A 20,002-nucleotide genomic window follows, 5' to 3' on the forward strand; every position below is an offset into this window, starting at 1 on the left:
AATCCCGCAGCGAAACACGAACACCAAGTGCCTCTAAATGCAAACACTCAAGCAATGCACTTGGATTCTCTCCCAATCTCACAAAGATGATGAATCAATGATGAAAATGAGTGGGGGGCTTTAGCTAAGCTCACAAGGTTGCTATATCAATGCAAATGGCCAAGGGAGTGAGCTAGAGCCGGCCATAGGGCTTAAATAGAAGCCCCCACGAAATAGAGCTGTTGTACCCCTTCACTGGGCAGAACTCGGGGTGACCGGACGCTCCGGTCAGATTGACCGGATGCGCCCTTCCAGCGTACGGTCAACGGATGGCTGCCACGTCATCCCTCGCTTCAAATACTGAGCGCCCGATCCCAACGGTCAAGTGATGACCGGACGCAGCACAGTGCCACGACCGGACGTAGGCCCCCTGTGTCCGGTCACTTCCAGTAAGATTTCAGCTACGATCGGACACGTCAGTTTGATCATGACTGGACGCAGGACACCAGCGTCCGGTCATTTCCAGTAAGCCTCCACTCACGACCGGAAGCGTCCGGTCATGCTCGACCGGACTCACCCAGCGTCCGGTCACTCACTGTCTCCTCTATGCGCTGCCACATCAGTAGGACCGGACGCACCCCGCCAACGTCCGGTCACAAAGTGACCCAGCGTCCGGTCGAAGACCGACGCCAGCATCTTCACAGCTTCCATTGACCGGACGCTCCATTTCAGTTGAGACCAGCGTCCGGTGCACTCTGTGAAAACTCTGTCTTTTCTGTATAGGGCGCCGGTGGCACCATCGGACTGTTCATACTCTATAGGCGGACACTCCACCGGTGAAATTTCTAAACCCTTGCTCAAATGTGCCAACCACCAAGTGTATCACCTTGTGCACATGTGTTAGCAAATTTTCACAAACATTTTCAAGGGTGTTAGCACTCCACTGGATCCTAAATACATATGCAATGAGTTAGAGCATCTAGTGGCACTTTGATAACCGTATTTCGATACGAGTTTCACCCCTCTTAATAGTACGGCTATCGATCCTAAATATGATCACACTCACTAAGTGTCTCGATCACCAAAATAAAATGGCTCCTACTACTTATACATTTGCCTTGAGCCTTTTGTTTTTCTCTTTCTTCTTTTCAAGTCCAAGCACTTGATCATCATCATGGCATCACCATCATCATGTCATGATCTTCATTTGCTTCACCACTTGAAACATGTTACCTATCTCATGATCACTTTGATAAACTAGGTTAGCACTTAGGGTTTCATCAATTCACCAAAACCAAACTAGGGCTTTTAGGCAGACTACTGGCAGAGGGTCAGCAGGCCGGAGAAAGCATGCGCCGCCGCTCGGGGGACGTCGCACGACCCGTCGGCGGCGGCGCCATGGAGGAATGCCCGGTCGTAGCCTTGGGCAGGTGGGAGCGGCGCACGATGAAACAATTTTGAAGTGTCCATATACAATATGTAGGCGTCGCTTCGTGAGCACGTTGCTGGATATTGCCAGAGCAAAACAATCCGACAAATTTGTTACCACAGATGCGCTTTCGTTCGGCGTCTGTAGGTGCTGCTGATGGATATGACCTTTTTTTACATACTGCGCAGCTCTCCCGCGGAGTGCATGCATGTGTTGATGTGCGCAGGACGGAGCCCCTTGCTCGCCGCCACCGTCATAAACCCCAGGCGTGCCGGTGGTAGACGGCCTGGTTCCTGCGGTGAAGGGGCACGTACGATAGTCGATAGGGCAGGCAGCTGCACGGATTGGCTAGTGGTAGGGCAGACTACTGGCGGAGGGTCAGCAGGAGAAAGCATGCGCCACCGCTCGGGGGACCTCGCACGACCCCTCGCCGGCCGCCGCTCGTGGCCTTCGGCAGGTGGCCAGGAGTGGCGTATGATGAAACAATTTTGAAGTGCCCATATACAGTATGTATGTATATACCATAAACATTGACATATAGGTCATAGTTAGTATCAATCACACGCGAAGAGCAACATAATATATCATTAATACAGGGGCGAAGGTAGGTAATGTGTAGGGGTGCTAATGCACCACCCAAAAAATGTAAAAACTGTGAGATTGATTAAAATTTCACCGTGTATGTACCCCCAGATATGTTTATGCACCCACAAGGTAAGTACACTACTCTCTAATTTGCTCTAGCTTCGCCACTGCATTAATAAATATATCAATCAGGAGAAATTACAATGACCCCGTTCGGCTTACCCTATATTCAGCTTGTTCGGCTTATTTTTTCAGTCAGAACAGTGTTTTTCTCTCACAACAATTCAGTAAGAACCGTGTTTTTCAGCCAAGATTCAGCAAACCGAACGGAGCCGATTATCTTTTGGACTGTAGTTAATTTGCACACTTGCATCACGTTATTGCAATCACAAAGATAATTAAATTAACAATTCTCTAAAAAAGAAAATTAAATTAACAAAGATAATTGCAATCACAAAGATAAATATATCAACGACGTCCTTCGCTGATCACGATATATATCAGGCTAGCACGCCCCAGCCTTGAACCCCACAGCACCACCGCGGACGTCGTACAGCACCTCGAACGTCCGCTGCTGCACGTTGCCGATGATGCCGGGAGAGTCGTCACTGTTGGCCGCGAAGGCGAGGCAGAGGATGCTGCTGCTGGTCTGCAGCATGATCCCGTTGGCGTCGAGGTTGACAACGGCTCCCCCGGTGAACACTAGCGCGACGGTCGGTATGCTGACGCTGGACTGGCCGCTGAAGTCAAAGCAAGTGTCGAGGATGCCGCTGGGCGGTGCCGGCGGGTACCGCTTCATCCCGGCCTTGAACGCCGACGACAGCGCCGAGTAGGCCGTCGGCGGCAGCCGCGTGAGGACCGTGCCGGAGTCCATGATCATCCCGGCGGAGAAGACCGAGGTGGGGATGCTGAGCTGCCTCCCGCCCACCCTGATGGCCTCAAGGCGCACGCCGTAGAACGTGGGGACCTGCCTGCTCCTCAGCATCGGCGTCTTGACGAAGCCCGATGAGGTTCCGGCGGCGCCGAGCGTGAGGAACCCGGAGGAGCTCGGCGTCGGCGGGAGGCAGTACGAGAAGGCCGTGCCGCCGAACCTCCCCGCCGTCTGCGACACCAGCGACTGCGCGCCGCCGCCGAGCCCCATGAGCCCGTCGGTCTGGTCGTTGTCCCTGAAGCCCGACTCCACGTGGCTGCACCCGAACCGGAAATTCCTGACGACGGTGTTGGAGCCCAGCGCGAGCGTGTCGGAGCTGTAGGTCCCGGTCGTGCCCACCGAGCCGTCGCCGTACCTGACAATGTACTGGCACTGGGACGTGGAGCAGCCGTTGCCGTTGCCTTCCTGGCCGAGCTGCGCGCAGGCGGCGGAACTGCAGGAGAACGGGGAGTACGTGCTCGACGAGCTGGGGTCGAAGAGTGGGTCCACCTGGGAGTGGCACTGCCAGCACGGCTTGCACTGCACCCATGACACGTCGCTGCCGGTGTCGATGAACATGGTCTGGGACTTGCCCGGCGAGCCGAGGCGTACGGTGATCAAGTACTCCAGCGTGTTCAGGGAGGTGCCCAGGGTCGTCGGCACGGTGGCAGCGTGCGATTGCTGGACGTCACCACCAGCGCCGCCGCGGCCGCCCTTCTTGACGCCGCCGGACAACTTCCGCTGGATGTAGGCAGCTCGGAGCTGGTCGCGGTGCAGCCTCTCCTCCAAAGTTGGCATCTTGTTGGTCGGCAACGGCGAGCATGGGCCGTGACGGTGATGCAACGGCACCGTGGCGGCACCGGACGACGACCGAACCGCTGCTGGGAACAACCATCAAAGCAAGGGAAACGATTGTACGTCATATATATGAGTAAAACTGTGCACAAAATAATCAACCGAGTCCAAGGAAAGGAAACTGCTGGTGCGTGCACGGACAGTACTGCACCTTTGGACTCGGAACAGACGGACTTGTTGGTCCTCAGAGACTGAGAGCCAATGGACAGAACCTTGTAGCTGCCATCATCACCTGCGTGAGCAATGTGAGAGCGATAGCAGCTGAGAAAAAAGAGGAGGCTCAGGAGAAGAAGCTTCGGAACAGACGCCATGGCTTGCGGTTAAGTTCCTTGCTTGCCACTTCGCCAGAGAGGCAATGCTGCAGGAGCTAGCTGAGATATCAGAGTTGCACTGAGTTGCCGCTTCAGAATATATGCACCTGCTTATATAGAGGGTGCCCCGGCATTATTTATGACCGGGGTATCATCGACAGATAACTATATTAGGTGCTACTTCATCAATCTATCTCTTCATCATTAATCGCTACACCTAGACATCCCAACATTCTAAGTACATCAAAACCAATCCAGTCAACTTCTGACTGCGCTAAGGCGGCTAAGCAATGTATGAACATGGGCCGAACGTTTGTTGCTACAGTCTCGATAGTACCAACAACCGGCCGTTTTTTCAGTTGTTGTTGGCTGGAAATTCTCGAGAGACGACGGCCTACAAAAGATACTCGAGTGCTCGTGTGTGTGTAGTACAATTTTAGACATAAAACACATGGGGGTCTGCTCGCTTCTGCTTGCTGCTCGAGCTTGGAACTTGACCAACCAAAAAGTATTTTCTTCTTCCTTTTGCATGTGAGGCATGAAGTCAAACTAATCAAACTGGCATGCAGTCTAAATTCGTTAGTTGTAAGCAGCCAAATATTATTTATCTGCCTTCATTAAGCCGCAGATCATTTTTGAGTAAAATGCACTGGAGTTCCATTAAATTTCGTTAGGGTGTCATGTAGGTCCATCAACTTTGAAACTGCATTTTTGGATTCATAAACTTTTAAAATGGTTCACTGCAGGTCCATACCCATTTATTTAACCTTAAATCTAACGTATATTTGCAGAAACCCCCCTACCGAGTGCGTACAGTGATATCTTTGCTGTGCCATGAAAAGAATTTAAAAGTAGTAAGTACAATTTTTCAAAGAAAAAAAAAGAATTGAAAGGCCCTCGCGCCCAGCCTCATCCACGTCAGCTCCTCCTCGTCCAGCACCATCTACCAGTACCACCACGAGGACGGAGAGGACATCGACACCAGCACCGACGACGACAACGACTCGGCCAGCACCGGCGAGCACGAGGACGCCGAGGCGCTCGGCGAGGCCACGCAGGCAGAGCAGCTGCTGCCCAGTGGCGACTTCTACCAGGGTGACCTGCGCGGGGACCTCCCGCACGGCGCGGGCAAGTTCCTGTGGACCGACGGCAGCATGTACGAGGGCGCCTGGCACCGCGGCCGCGCGTCAGGCCGCGGCAAGTTCTCCTGGACCTCCAGCGCCACCTACGAGGGCGACCTGCGCGTGGAACGACACCAGGCCCAAGGGCCAGGGCACGTTTCGGTGGGCCGACGGTGGGATGTACATCGGCACCTGGTGCGAGGAGGCCGATGCCGTGCACGCCGACGGCATCTACTACCCGCTGTCCGGTGGCCCCGCCGTGCCCGTGCCCCGCGAGCCCTGCGACCCCATCACGACGCTGCTCCAGGAGCTGGAGGTGTGTGAGGGCAAGACGCCGTCGCTGATGCCATCTCAGAAGATCCTGACGTTTCCCGGGGTGGAGGCCATGCAGAAGAAGCCGGTGTGGCGGTCGCCTAAGGTGAGCCTTGACCAAGGGAGGAGGTCTAGCGTGAGCAGGAGGAGCAGCGCGTCGCTGGACCTAGACATCCTGTAGGCCGCCGCCGAGGGTGGCGAGAGCGAGGAGGTGCGCGCGGACAGGTCGTGCCTGCGGATGTTGCCGTGCATGCGCACGCCGCCGAGGCCAGGGAAGAAGCAGGGGGAGACTGTGGCAGAACCGCCCGAAATAGCGTACTTACGGAGGCGCTCGTCTTCCACTAGACACTAAGCACCCCGAAAGTAACTACCGCGAGCGGTGTCCGTCGGGCACACCCCGAGGGAGAACCCGAAAGATCCACATTTTTCCCAAGGATCCAATAATGAGAACGAGTTACAACACAAGTCCACTTCATACATTAGAGTTTCTTAACAAGTACATTATTACAATACCAGTGCGGAATGATAAACAGCGGAATATTAAAAGATAACATCTAGCGATAAGATAACGAGGATTCCGTCTGAGCCCACCAGAAGGATCCTCCACACAAGGTACTCCTCAAGCATCACCTGCAACAGGGGTAAATAAACCCTGAGTACATAATGTACTCGCAAGACTTATCCGACTAGTGGGAATACTTTCCCGACTCCAAGGAATATGCTAGGCTTTATGGTTGCTGGTTTTCTTTAGCAGAAAGCAATACTAATACTGAGTCCTTATTGATGCTTATTATTATCAGCCGTATTAAGTTTTTATCTAGTCAATCTATATAAGCACCTGTTCTACTTTCAAGCAAGAGTTGAGCAATCGATCTGTTCCTTCTCCTTTTCCACTTCCAATTCTTACTACGGTGCTAAACCGCAGACAAGCCGTACTGGATAACCCGGCGATTCGCGAATCAATGTGCCCAGCCAGGTGCCCCGAAGACACACGCCCCGCTTGTACCCTAGGCACAAGCAGGACTAACCCACCACTCTCCTGTCCCGGTTGTCCAGGTCCCCGTCCAAACTTGGACTCCAAGCCCCCGCCCCTGAGTCCCGGACTCAGTGCGGTGCAAGGACCTCCACCGCCTCCTCTTCCCATCAGTCGGTCTGGAAAGAGCCGGATCCGCGATAAGAGAGCAGCAAGTCTTCCCTGCGCCCATACCTAAGTATGTGCTCGGGACAATAGTCTATGACTTGCCTAGAGTCATATGCAACGACCGGTCCTTAATCGACACAGACCGGGAAAAAGTGTAATCGGACTATGCCCTGTTGGCCGTAGGACACAACCCCTCACACCCACCAGTACCAAATCCACATCCATGTCCGGTCACCATTTTCCTTTCCATTATTTCAGCATGATATCATAGTTTAATCACCTATTTGCGAGTAATGGCAGGTTACTCATGCTACCGACATTCTGAGCATAGCAGCTACTCGACCTGTACTAGTAGGACTCATGGTGGATATATTTATGCATGTAGTTTCCATAAAATGCCTGTAACGTAAATGCATATCATATAAATATAATCAGTGATCCTTTAAAAATAGGGGTTATGCACCGGGGTTTGCCTTGGGCAGGTGCCGGGTCAGCAAGGTCAGTACCAACAGGCTCCTGGGCTCCCTCCTATACGAAGAGCTCCTCCTCGTACTCCTCGATCACCTCGTCGTACTCCGGCTCGCAGACGGGTATGAAGTCTACCTATTCGTGATCTACATGAAATGATGATGCAATGATTAACACTACGACAACAGCAACCCTAAATGCAAAAGTACATCTATTAAACTACTAAGTGAGATCTACCCACTAAAGTCTAAGCTACGTACTAGCACCACTAACAAGTATGAACGTGACATACATTCTTATGGCGACTACGGATATTCCTACTCCTAATGCCAATTTACGATACATACAGTAAAGCAAGGACAATAACTACGCTATTAAGCAACTCGTTCTATGGCTACCAATTTTATTGCAAGTACATAATATCCTAGTGAACATACTATAAAATTTCTAAAGCCAAAACTATTACCGATTTGCCACAAGAATTCCTACAAACATTAATCTACATAATGCTAAGTCTTCTAATTAGAATTTATGAGCCTATAATCATAACAGCTAATGGTGAACTAACTATACTAACAGGTAGATGACATTTTTGCGAACCTAACAAACTTAGTTTCACTATTTTTGGACAACCACGCAATTTACTATGATTTATCAAAGTTGGATTCATAACAGAAAATAAATAAACATTTCTATTCTCAGGAAAATAAGAAAACCGAATCCTCTTACGCCGGCCCACAATGCGCGGCTCGGCCCAGCGCGCCATCCCGCCCGCGCACGACAGCAGGCCACCGCGAGGCCCACGTGGAGGCGCGGCCTAGACGGCCAACGGCCCACGATGGGGAAAGGCCTGCGCATGTCGGCAAAAATGCACGGGCACCCCCGAAGTCCTAGATAATCTCCACGAGCACCAGAGCACTATTTCCTCAGTCTACCGTTTTACAGCTACACCCTCCCATTTCTACGTCTTCACCGCGACTAAGTCCCTGGCCCCCAGGGCGCGCATCAGCGCGACGGCGCGGGCACTGAGCGACCACACCGGCCTCACTCGAACCTCTACTGCCTACCTAAGGGGTCGATAGGTACCTTGACGACAAGTAGAAGCTACTGGAGGCGACACGGCGAGTAGAGGCGCAGTCACAAACTCCCTCCCCGATGGTGGCCCTTGACCTGCAAAGGCGGGCGTGTTCCCGTAAGCAACAACAGAGGCAAAGCCAGCACATGAGCCAGCGAGCACCAGGGAGTACTCACGAATACCTTCACGTTGACGGTTCGGTCGGAGGTGGTCTAAGCAGAGCTGGCCACGTGCACTCGCGGCGGTGCGGTGGTGCCCGACGGTGGCACGACCGCCGTGGTGGTGGCTGGCCTACTGCGAAGCTATGGCTACAGTGCGCGGGGTGCTCAGGAGGGTATGGCAAGGCTATGGGTGCACTGAATCATTACGAGAGGCACTGCGTGGCTAGCTTGCCGTTGAGGAGTGCCAGCGCTGTCTTATGGACCCGGTGGCACGGGATTATGAAATTACGGCCCTGTGCAATGGCATACACCGCAAGGTGGGGACGGGATGCAGCCAGATGCCTAACAAAGCCGAGCCTAAGACAAATTGGAGTCTACTGCTACGGTTAAGGCGAATTGAGGAGAATCGCCTCGGCGGCCAAGGAGACAGCGGAGACAGGGGAGGTCATGGCTTGGCTCGTCTGTGGCGTCAACGCACGGGCCAACATCACCACTACGGAACAATGGGATAGGCGGGACGTACCCCTAGACGGCTGCCTGCACGGCCACAGCAGCAAAGCGACGAACGCGGTTGGCGCCATTGCTGCGGGTAGTGCCAGACAACCGACGCAGAGCGATGCGACGCGGTGGGTATGGCGGGGCAGGCGAACGTCCTTCGAGCGCACAGCCAAGGAGTCAACGGAGCAGAGCTGGCCTAGCCGCTGGCGACGTGCAGTGAATGACCTGGCGCGCTCCGAGCCAAGACAGTGTAGAGCAAGGCATGGCGCGGTAGTTTGGTCGGCGGGCAGCAGCCTGGCTGAGGGCGGCAATGGCTGGGGTCGCAGATAGCGCTGTGGCAGGCGGCCTTGGCACATGATGCCAGAGCCACGCACGTGGCCGGCGGGGCGGTGCACGCGCGAATGCAGCCGGCACGGCAGAGCGCTAGCAATGCCAGCAGTGTGCCCGGCCAACGTTGACCGCGCCCAGTGTCATTTCCAGTGATGCGCATGCTTTTTAAAGCAAGCAGAAAACTTGTACACGATGCTCCAAAAGCTAAACTAACTATTCGATGCACAATAGGGTACATTAAGCTATCTAACGGAGCCAAGATATCGTCCTACTGCTTAAGCCAATCGTTCCACAGAGTTTGCCAAAAGTGGCATCGTCGGCCACTTCCGAAACTTACGCGAACGACGTTGAAACGAACGGTTCCGCGTCGTAATCCAACCCAGCCTACGTGAGGTACTAACCAGCTATCTTTGTCCGACCACACCTATTTTATCGCCGTTAGCCAAACGTTCTTTAGCCCTTTTAGTTTCCAGAACAATGCGATTACATAGTATTATATGAAACGTAACCACGGACTCATGTTTCGTATGAATGTTTCAAGTGCCGAACATCGAGTTATACTTTATGTCATACACATATGCACATAATTCAGATGCTTACGAAATGTTTAAGCAAAACATTACAATGTAACACCGGGGTGTTACAGAGACCATCTCCAAGGGACACAGGAACTACGACCTCCGAGGCTTGGCTTTGGGAAATGGTGCAGCCGCTCACTACCCCAGTGGCCTGGCGCCGCTCCAAGTAAGCTCCTACTCTAGTGAAGTGAAGGTAGCAGCTAGCCTCGAGCTTGAGCAGAGCACAACTTGCTCACTCTTCTTGTACTAGCACACCGCAGCTGCGAGAACAGAGGTCCAAGAAGAGGAAAAAGGAAGCTCTCTGGTGGTGCCGGTGCATGCGTGCTTGCTTGCGGGTGGCAAAGTAGAGCCGGCCATCCATGGATGCCTACGAGGCCACCAAGGTGGTGTTCTCGTGGATCCAGGCGCTGGACCCAGACCATGCCGCCAAGATCATGGGCTTCCACCTCATCCAGGACCACGACGAGAAGGAGATGATACGCCTCGCCTTTGGCCCCCAGGCGCTGCTCCACACCGTCATGGCCAAGGCGCGCAAGGACCTCGGCCTGCTCCCGGCACCGGGCTCTGGCCCGGGCACGCCTACCTCCGCCACGCACTCGCCATTCCTCCTCTCTCGCCAGAACTCTGGCCGCAGCGGCGGTGGTGGTGGCCCTGCCTGTACTACGCCCGCGGGTACTGCAAGAACGACAGCGCTTGCCGGTTCGTGCACGGCGGCCTCCCCGACGACGCCACCGCTCTTGCCGGTGCTAAGATGGACACCGCCACCTTGGAGCAGCAGTGCCAGGACATCCTGCTACGCTCCAAGTCCCAGCGCCTTGCCGCCGCCACCGCCTTCCCCTACTCCGCAACCGGCTCGCTCCCTGGCTCCCCGTCCGCGGCTACCAAGTGCCTCAGCTTGCTCTTGCAGCAGCAGCAGAATGAGAACCAGAGGTCTGCCATGCATGTTCGAGGAGCTAGCTCGCAGACAGTAGACACTCCCCCCTCTCGCTCGTGCTCACGATCTCCCCGATTCCTACAGGGCGGCAGCTGCAGCGGCCGCTGCGCGCGCTGATGCTGGGCGGCGACGACGCGCACAAGTTCATGGGGCAGCCGCGGCTGGACTGCGCCGACTTGGCGAGCATGATGAACTCAGGCTCGTGCCAGATTTACCTCACCTTCCCGGCGGACAGCACCTTCCGCGAGGAGGACGTCTCCAACTACCTCAGGTAACTAACTGTTCCTGTGTTCCACTACCAGCGCGCTACTCCGGTCCCCCGGGAACCATGCACGGTCTCTTCTGACCGGCTCCGGCGAACTACTGCAGCATCTACGGCCCCGTCCACGACGTGCGCATCCCGTACCAGCAGAAGCGCATGTTCGGGTTCGTCACCTTCGAACTCGGTAGGGGGTTTTCTGCAAATGTACGTTGAATTTAAGTTAAATAAATGAGCATGGACCTACAGTGAACCATTTTAAAAGTTCATGGACCAAAAAATGCAGTTTCAAAGTTGATGGACCTATATGACATGCCAACGAAAGTTAATGGGCCTCCGGTGCATTTTACTCATCATTTTTCGACTTTCCTTTTGCTGCTTGCATTTGGCAACATTATCATTTGGTACTGTAACATGCATTTGGCGGCTAACCATTCATCATGAAACGATGATGAAACCTAGTCACATGCATCATTGACTTCTAGTAATCTTGTGTTAATTTTATAATAATAATAAGTAATAGATTAGTCTGTTTCGTGAAATTTATAAGCTTCAAATGGGGCTTTCAAGTGAGAACAGGTATGCTAGGGCAGCGGACTCAGGCTCATCTGCTAGCCAGTATATAAAATGATAAATAGTACGTGTGACCACCAGTAAACTACATTTCCAATTTTCCACCATTGTACGTTGTCCCATTGCGTCATGGGTCATGGCATTGTTCACTCGAGGGCGCCACCATTTCGAAGAAAGTTTCGCCTGGTTCGGCAACACGTCACATCGCTGGAATGAGAATAGATGCTCTAATGGATCCGTCTCCGTCCCGTCCTTCAGAAGAAGAATATGAGAACTTATTAGCAAACCTCCTTACGTTAAGTCCAAGACCCAGTCATTTCTTGCAAATTATACTTGCATGTACTTCTTAGCTACCTACTTAACCTCAGAAAAAATGGGTTAGAACCAAGAATTGCTTCTTTTGGTGGTTGTGCCACATCCTACCAGTCAAGGGGTCGAACCTTAAGTGACTTCTATTGACATGTACGTCCTCATTCCAAATTATAAAACATCTTGTAATTTGGAATTGATGGAGTACTTCAACAACAAGGTGCTTTTACTATGGCTCAAACAGCCATTGCGCCCCTTTCGGCCCTAGAACCGGGCGGTGAAATATTATCACTGTCGATTCTTCTAAACTGGTGGTAAAAAGGGTGTAACAGAAATGGTTTACGTAGTAGTTAATAAGAATTAGAGTTTGAATTTAACACATGGATCAAAATTTGTAACAACCATATCAGACCAAAAGTTGAAAGCCAAAATATCGATTTATTAGCAACAAGAGTTCGTATAAACTAAGCGAAGGTTTTAACTAATATCCATAGAGATGTAATTCAAATAATGAAAACGCATATAGAGTAATTGGCAAATTTAAACATATCCGGATAGAGATACTAGATTTTTTTAGATGATGGATAGAGATTCTGGATGGGTATTTTTGTTACAAAATAAATAGAGAGAGTAAAGATAATCAATTTTTTTAGATGCATGCATTAAATTTATTCATGGAACTTTTAATACCTATGCTAGAGCACAAATGATAATCTAGGTGCATTGCTTTCTCTAAGAGCAACTTCAGCATGGTCACTACTTGAGCCCTCGAAACCAAATTTAAGGGCCAGAGTAAAAAAAAAAGAGCTTTATGAGCCCTTAAATTTTAGGGGCCCTCTTGAATCCCCTCCCGCCCTTCATTCATAGGGGCCCTGGTGCAAGTCCTCAAGTGACGGTTGTGATAGTTTTCCCTCCTGTGCACTCGTGGAACCACGCCGGCCCATCCGCCTCCGACGATGATTCGCCTCCTTCTTCCCCGGCAAGACCCTACCTCGGCGTGGCTCCCTCGATGAGTCATGCCCAAGCTCCCTTCCCTAGTGAGAGGGAGCACCTTAAGGCTTACTTTGGCAGCAGAGGGTAATTAACCCAGGGCACAGAACCCCCCAGCGGGATTTTCTTGGACAGTTCGATCCCCTTCCAACTCCAGGGAAGAAATCCAGGTTGGGGGGAGTTTCCCTGCTGCTGTTTGGCAGTGCCATCATGAATGTTTCATTCCCTGATGCTGTGGATGTGGAACGACCAATATTCAGAAGCTGTATGCACAAGCCTTATCCCATGGAATCCTCTAAGGAGCAGAACAACAACAACTTCACTGAATTCCCAGGGTACCAATACTCAGAAAAAACAATATTCAAGAAGTTTTTGGTGCGTTCTTGTCATTATTTAGTAACACATGATGAAAAAAATCAGAAACAATGTCTAGAAAAAATAAAAGAAAAACAAAGAAAAAATATAAAAAGTAAAATGATATAGAAAGTCACCACTGATCAATGTCAGAACTACAAAATCATGAAAAATATCTGGAAGTCTCTCTCCATACAAATACAAGATATTTCAAACCTAAAAGCAAATCTACCTAATGCAAATGTATAATCTAAAATCCAGAGCCAAGTAGTAGCATTCATATAGGTACTTCTGCATCCTTACATTCAATAGATAACATCATCATGGCTGATCCATGAACATCTACAATTCTCTCTTGTGTGGGATCTTTGCACATGTATATAAAAGATGAAAATGTGCAAAAACCGCTACGAAAAGTGCATATTTCACTTATCTGAAATCATGCATTACTTCCTCCAAGCCATCTGCAAGTATAACACAAAAAAAAGAGCAAAGAAGGTTAATTATGAACACAATGTCCAACTAGGATGATAGAATAATTAAAAATTAATTATTAAATTAACCTAAAAATAGATATTAGATAGGTTTTGCTGTGCAAGATGTAGCATTGCTGCTCTTGTGCGAACAAACCATTGCAAAGTCTGGGGACATATACTGAAAAATGTATTTTTCTTCAGAAGGAAGAACTCTGAAAAAAAACACAAAATTCAGGTTAGGTCAAGGACCTAATTATGCAATTTTGATCAGATAAAAAAAATATCCCATTGTAAATAACTTTCTGAGTAGTGTGTGAATTTCAGCACAAACGCTTTGTAAATAACTTTAACTATGCGAAACCCATTTATGTAGACATTGCACGTGTGGAGCTCCCAAAGATCTTACCGCCATCTTATAGGGGCATCAGTATCCGCTATTTTTATTATGTTAGGACCACATTATTTGGAAGACCAGTTGTATTTGAAATACCACATTATTATGTTAGGACCACATTATCTTGAGCTCACTCATCTCTCTATCACAAGATAAAAAAAGCTGAGGCATACTGCACATATAGCAAGATCTGTACTATATAGAGAGAGAAATCTATGAGCAAACCTAGCAAAATGGACAGGCGTAGCAAAATTCCAACACCATAACATGAATAAACAAAACATCACCAAGTATACAAATTTATCCTTCATAAAAAAACATACCATGGCTACTTGAACGATAAAATTGTCATAGCTAAGGTAACAGTAGTACCAAGAATCACAGCACCAAGCAATCTGACAGACTCGATAAATTTGTTAATACAGGACGATAGCATGCATGCAGCCAATAGTATACAAGAATATAGGTAAATAAGAAACTTTCAAACCTTTGAGTTTGTGCATCTCAATGGTCGAGCAGGCACGTATACATGAGGCCCCATTCAATAATAACAAAACAGAGCAGTACTTTGTATTAAAACTGCAAGTTTGGTAGGTGGATGGAAGTTAACCGAAAAATAGCAAACCCCATATATCATATCATGGAAGAGCTTCTACACTCGATGGAAGAAACAACTGAAGGAAGCACATTATTATATGAACTGAGAGGAGATATCTCACCAACAGCTAGATGTAATGATAAAACTACATCATCACACTACCATTCCACCATCTACTGATCGTTCAGGAAACATGTGGAGACAATGCAGTAACATGAATAAATGAATGAATTAACCATAAGGTCCAGATCAAAAATCTATCAGGTCAGGGGTGGCAGCAGGACATTCACATGCAATGGTCAAAATTTGCAGCGCCGATAGTTGTATGTCAAGTACTCAAGTAAGTATCTCGTATAACTAGAAGCAATTCCAAAGACCCCAGCCTAATCTGTTCCAACAATAATGACCAAAAGTGCATTTTGACCACCTGTCCATCGTTGTGCAACAGCAAAAAGATGTTCAAAATAAGTCTACACTAATATGTAATATCTAAATGATAATGGAAGGCACTGCTGCTGCCTAATATAAGCTCTAATCTAGTGTTTGCATCGGAGCAAGAGATGTCCACAGGAATCTGAGGTCGCCACCGGTCTGCTGGCTACAAACTAGACCTCTAGACATATGATGGTGCACTAATACCATAGATACAATCTAACTAAAGCACTTTCAAAACGAGCATCATCTAGATCGGGTAAAAAAGATTCCTTATACAAGCAGGAAAACAACCCAAACAATGAAGGTAATAGTTCTGATAGGCAAAATAATAATTGGAAAAACATTCAGAAACTGTGCTAAATGCTGAATGAACCTGAATAAAAAACACTCTTGAATTCAAGTGCCGCTAATCATGCATTGCTTCCACCAAGAGCACTGCAAGGAAGCACAAGGAAAAACTCAGTCAATAGAAGGATCACTCAGTTAACAGCACATGTCATTCAAGATCGTCCAGTTAACAACAAAATGTCTTGTACAGGCAAAACATGAAGTTTTTACTTAATGTCAATCCAAACTTGCAAACCATTGTCCAAACTGATAAACAAGAGTTCCTTCATTTATCAGATGAACAAATTGAGCCATAAAACATATAACTACGTACATGCAAGGGTTCAAAGAAGAAAGAACACTGTAAGAACCCAACCATTGTCCTTTTTCACAATAAAGTTCTGTTATGTTGATAAAATAAAAAATTTCCTCACTGATAAATCTTTTTTCTTTGCAGTAACTCTGGGACCAAAAATTTCTGATACTAATCTTTGGTCCAAAGGTTCTCCAAGCTGGCAGTATTCATAGTCTTCAAAGAATACTTTGCAGTTGAGAAAGATGAGAAACTACTGAAGGCTTTCTAGTGCTATCTTTCAACCACGGCTGGTCCAATAGCTGGAATCCGAAGTACTGTAGGACTGTAGGAGTATTACCAAGAAACAAGCAGAGCAGCATGCGCGTGGTAGAGAATAGGGCCGGGTACTCACCTCTCCTTTCCCTCGTTGTTCCTGCGGCGCCTTGCTCGTCGTCCCCAATTGCTACTCCAACTCCGAGATCTACTAGAAGCAATGGAGATGAGGGTCAAACCCTAGCGGATCGAGAAACTACTACAACGAAGTAGATGAGGTGCACCGACCTTTGAGACGGATGGCAATGGCGATGGAGATGGCGATGACAGGGCGGTGGTGGATAAGCGAGGTGGCGGCGGTGGAGGAGCGCCCGAGCGACCCCCGCGTCGCACGCACGAGAGCGAAACCAAGCGACAGCGAGGTGGAGGGATGTCGGGGTGGCAGACGGATGTCGGGTTGGCGGCGAACGGATGCCGGGGTGGCGGTGGCCTCGGCGCCTCTCGACTGCAGCTACGCAAGCGCGATTGGTCAGGAAATGCTCCCGTTGTCCTGGCTCGTGGATTTCTTCCACGTGGAAAATGAAGGGAAGAGGGCTTCTGTCCCGACATGGATCGGCTTCCAAAGAACGCCATAGATTGGCCTAGAAAAAATTGGCGCGTGCTTTCTTGGCCTGGGGAAAGCGTGGGGAACCCTCCGGGATCCCCTACTGCCAAAGTAGCCCTAAGCTCTCTTTCTTCCCCTGCGGCGGTGTCTTCCATGGCGGATCTCCCTCAACCGGCTCCCTTTTGTGGCTCTGTGACAACCTCTCACCGGCGAGAACCTTCCTCGGGGCGGGGCGCACACACAATCAGGATTGGGTGAGTTGGAGGAAAATAGAGGACAAATGACATAGGAAAACGGACGCACGCGGTCCAGTTCACTCGCCACGCCGCATCGAGCTCTCCTTGGGCCTTGGGCCGCCACCAAGGAAAAGAGAAGAGAAACGCGTCTGCCCCTCCAACCCCAGCGCACCGCCAATGGATCTAGAGGACCCATCGCCGCCGCCATAGAGGTTGTGCTGCGCGGTGCAGCACTACGAGTGGGGCCGGTGCGGGGCTGCCTCCCTTGTCGCGCGTCTCGCCGACCAGCAGGACCTCGACCCCTACGCTGAGCTCTGGATGGAACGCACCCGTTGGGCCCCTCCACGCTCCTCGACGACGACGGCGAGGGCGAGCTCCTGCTCCTCAGCGATCGGCTCGCGTGGAAACCCGACGCGCTCGGTCCCGTCGTCGCCGCACACTGGGGAGGCGACCTCCCATTCCTCTTTAAGGTACGTACCATACGCTAGCTGTTTTGTTTGTTTTGGCTTGCTTGTTTCGATCACGTACGTCGCACGTTATATGCTTCAGCCGTCGGTCGGCGATGCTGGTTACGTACGTTATTGCTGCAGGTGCTGTCGGTGGCGAAGGCGCTCTCGATCCAGGTGTACCAGGACAAAAAACTCGCCGAGGCGCTGCATGCGCTGCGGCCGTCCGTCTACAAGGATGACAACCACAAGCCCGAGATGGCCATCGCCATCACCGAGTTTTGGGTGCTCTATGGCTTTGCTGGCATCCAGGTACAACGTGCGTGTCGCCGTGCCTAGAAGCATACATACGCCTTGATCACATAGCTTTGATCCGTGGCAATGGTGCTTTGCTTCTCCCTAGTTTATACAATGAAGGAGCTCAGGGATGTCCTGAGTACTGTTAGAATAATCTACTGCTTCCCTGTGAGAACACATAAAGGGAGTACGGTGCCGAAAAGGCCCCATGCTATGGTACTGTAGCCGCTACAGAGGCAGGCGTCGAATGGCTCACCTGCTAGATTGTAGCCGCATGTAGGGACAGATGCAGAAGTCAGTCCTGCTATGTTATCTAGTTACTGTTGCAGCATGTGCGCTGTACTAGGACTAGATAGATAGAGTTATATAAATAGACATACACGACAACTTAGTAAAAAGAGTTCAGATTTTTCATCTCCTGTAACGTCCCGCCTCTACAAGGCCGAGCCCGCTTACATCTGGCAGCTTTTCTAGGACATAGACTGCCCTCACAGACCCACACAAGTCTTTTCTGCGCACTTTGTCCTCACTCGTGCGCATCCGGGAAGGACTTCCCAATCGGTCACCCATCCTAAAATTGCTCTAGACCAAGCACGCTTAACCTTAGAGTTCTTTAGAGATGGGTTTCCGGAAAAAAAAGTTGCAACTTGTTTGTATGAGTATCCTATTAATCCTGTTAAGCCCTGGGCCGGGATGTTACATCCTCACCCCCTTAAGAGATCGACGTCCTCATCGGTCATCCCGGCCCAGGGCTTAACAGGATTAATAGGCTACTCATACAAACAAGTTGCAACTTCTTTTTTGGAAGCCCATCTCTAAAGAACTCTGAGGTTAAGCATGCTTGGTCTAGAGCAATTTCAGGGTGGGTGACTGACCGGGAAGTCCTTCTCGGGTGCGCATGAGTGAGGACAAAGTGCGCAGAAAAAACTTGCGCTTGAGTGTGGACAAAGTGCGCAGAAAAGACTTGTGTGGGTCTGTGAGGGCAGTTTATGTCCTAGAAAAGCCACCAGATGTAAGCGGGCCCGGCCTTGTAGAGGCGGGACGTTACAGAATGGTATCAGAACCGACTCTCGCGGTTTCACAGGTGCGTGTGTCGTAGTTGCGTAGGCATGGTGCGCATGGCTGGGGTGGTCCTAGAGTGGTCACACAGCATGGCACATGCGCTGGCACTAGACACACAGATGTGGCCAAGAGGGGACGTTCCTGGCTTGAGATTGACCAACGAGGACGTCGGTCTCTTAAGGGGGTGAGGATGTAGCATCCCGGCCCAGGGCTTAATAGGATTAATAGGATACTCATACAAACAAGTTGCAACTTCTTTTCTAGAAGCCCATCTCTAAAAAACTCTGAGGTTAAGCGTGCTTGGTCTAGAGCAGTTTCAGAATGGGTGACTGACCAGGAAGTCCTTCTAGGGTGCGCATGAGTGAGGACAAAGTGCGTAGAAAAGACTTGTGTGGGTCTATGAGGGCAGTCTATGTCCTAGAAAAGCTGCCAGATGTAAGCGGGCCCGGCCTTATAGAGGTGGGACGTTACATCTCCCATACAGAGCTTTGGCCAACGCTGATGTCTTGTACTATGTGTGTATGCTTTGTTCCCCCTCTTCTACAATCTCTAGTCATAGTGTGTGGGGACGGACAATACTTGTTTGTGATCGGCTTAGCTGGTGGGTGCTTGGCAAGACTGATGAGTGGTTCACTCACCTGAGCCGGTGATCCTATGGGCTAACAAGTGGTATCAGAGCCGTACAAGCACCGTCGCTAGACTAACCGCTGACGATGATAGGCGGTTTAGAAATGGGCGACAACAGTGGCACTGTTGTGGCTACCCAACCACCACCGAAGGTCATTGTTCGCACGGTGTGGGAGGTCAGCGGCACCAGTTGGCCGACGCTAACTCGCACCAACTATGGAGAGTGGTCGGTGACCATGAAGGCCAAGCTCAGAGCCCGATGACTCTGGAATGCTATTAAAAAGGGCACAGACAATGAAGATGACATGTCAGCGTTGGAGGCCATCATTGCTGCTGTATCGGCGAAGTACAGGGAGCCATTGGGGGCTAAGAGCTCGGCTAAGGAGGCGTGGGAGTCTATTGCGGCGATGCGCGCCGGTTCCAACCGCGCAAAGAAGGCGACGGCCCAGCTTTTGAAGCAGAAGTACGCCGACCTCAACTTTAAGGATAGTGAAACGGTGGATGACTTCTTCCTCCGCCTGTAGATGCTCATCAACAAGCTGAAGAGCTATGGCATCACCATCGACGAAGAGGAGGCGGTCTCCAAGTACCTCCACTCCGTGCCGACAAAGTACATCTAGATTGCTCTCCATAGAGACGATGTTGGACTTGTCCACCCTCACCATTAAGGATGTGATAGACCATCTGCGAGCGGTGGACGAGCGCCTGGAGCAGACGACAACAACGAAGGACAGTGATAAACTGCTGCTGACATAAGAGG

The 20,002-nt window shown here is 50.4% G+C and overlaps 1 protein-coding gene and 1 pseudogene across 1 annotated transcript; one reads left to right on the forward strand and one right to left on the reverse strand.

Moving 5' to 3' along the window:
* Positions 1–2,498: 2,498 nt before the first annotated feature.
* Positions 2,499–4,074, reverse strand: LOC136470933 (aspartyl protease family protein At5g10770-like). Its single transcript, XM_066468660.1, has 2 exons — positions 3,910–4,074; positions 2,499–3,784 (listed from the first exon to the last, which is right to left on the reverse strand). Exons 1-2 carry the CDS (start codon positions 4,067–4,069, stop codon positions 2,499–2,501), a joined length of 1,446 nt encoding a protein of 481 aa, XP_066324757.1. The 5' UTR covers positions 4,070–4,074.
* A 6,038-nt stretch (positions 4,075–10,112) lies between these two features.
* On the forward strand, positions 10,113–19,766 carry LOC136468445 (zinc finger CCCH domain-containing protein 53-like; annotated as a pseudogene).
* The last annotated feature ends 236 nt before the right edge of the window (positions 19,767–20,002 follow it).

This window comes from Miscanthus floridulus, chromosome 8 (genome assembly GCF_019320115.1).
Source record: "Miscanthus floridulus cultivar M001 chromosome 8, ASM1932011v1, whole genome shotgun sequence".
Classification (NCBI taxonomy): domain Eukaryota; kingdom Viridiplantae; phylum Streptophyta; class Magnoliopsida; order Poales; family Poaceae; genus Miscanthus; species Miscanthus floridulus.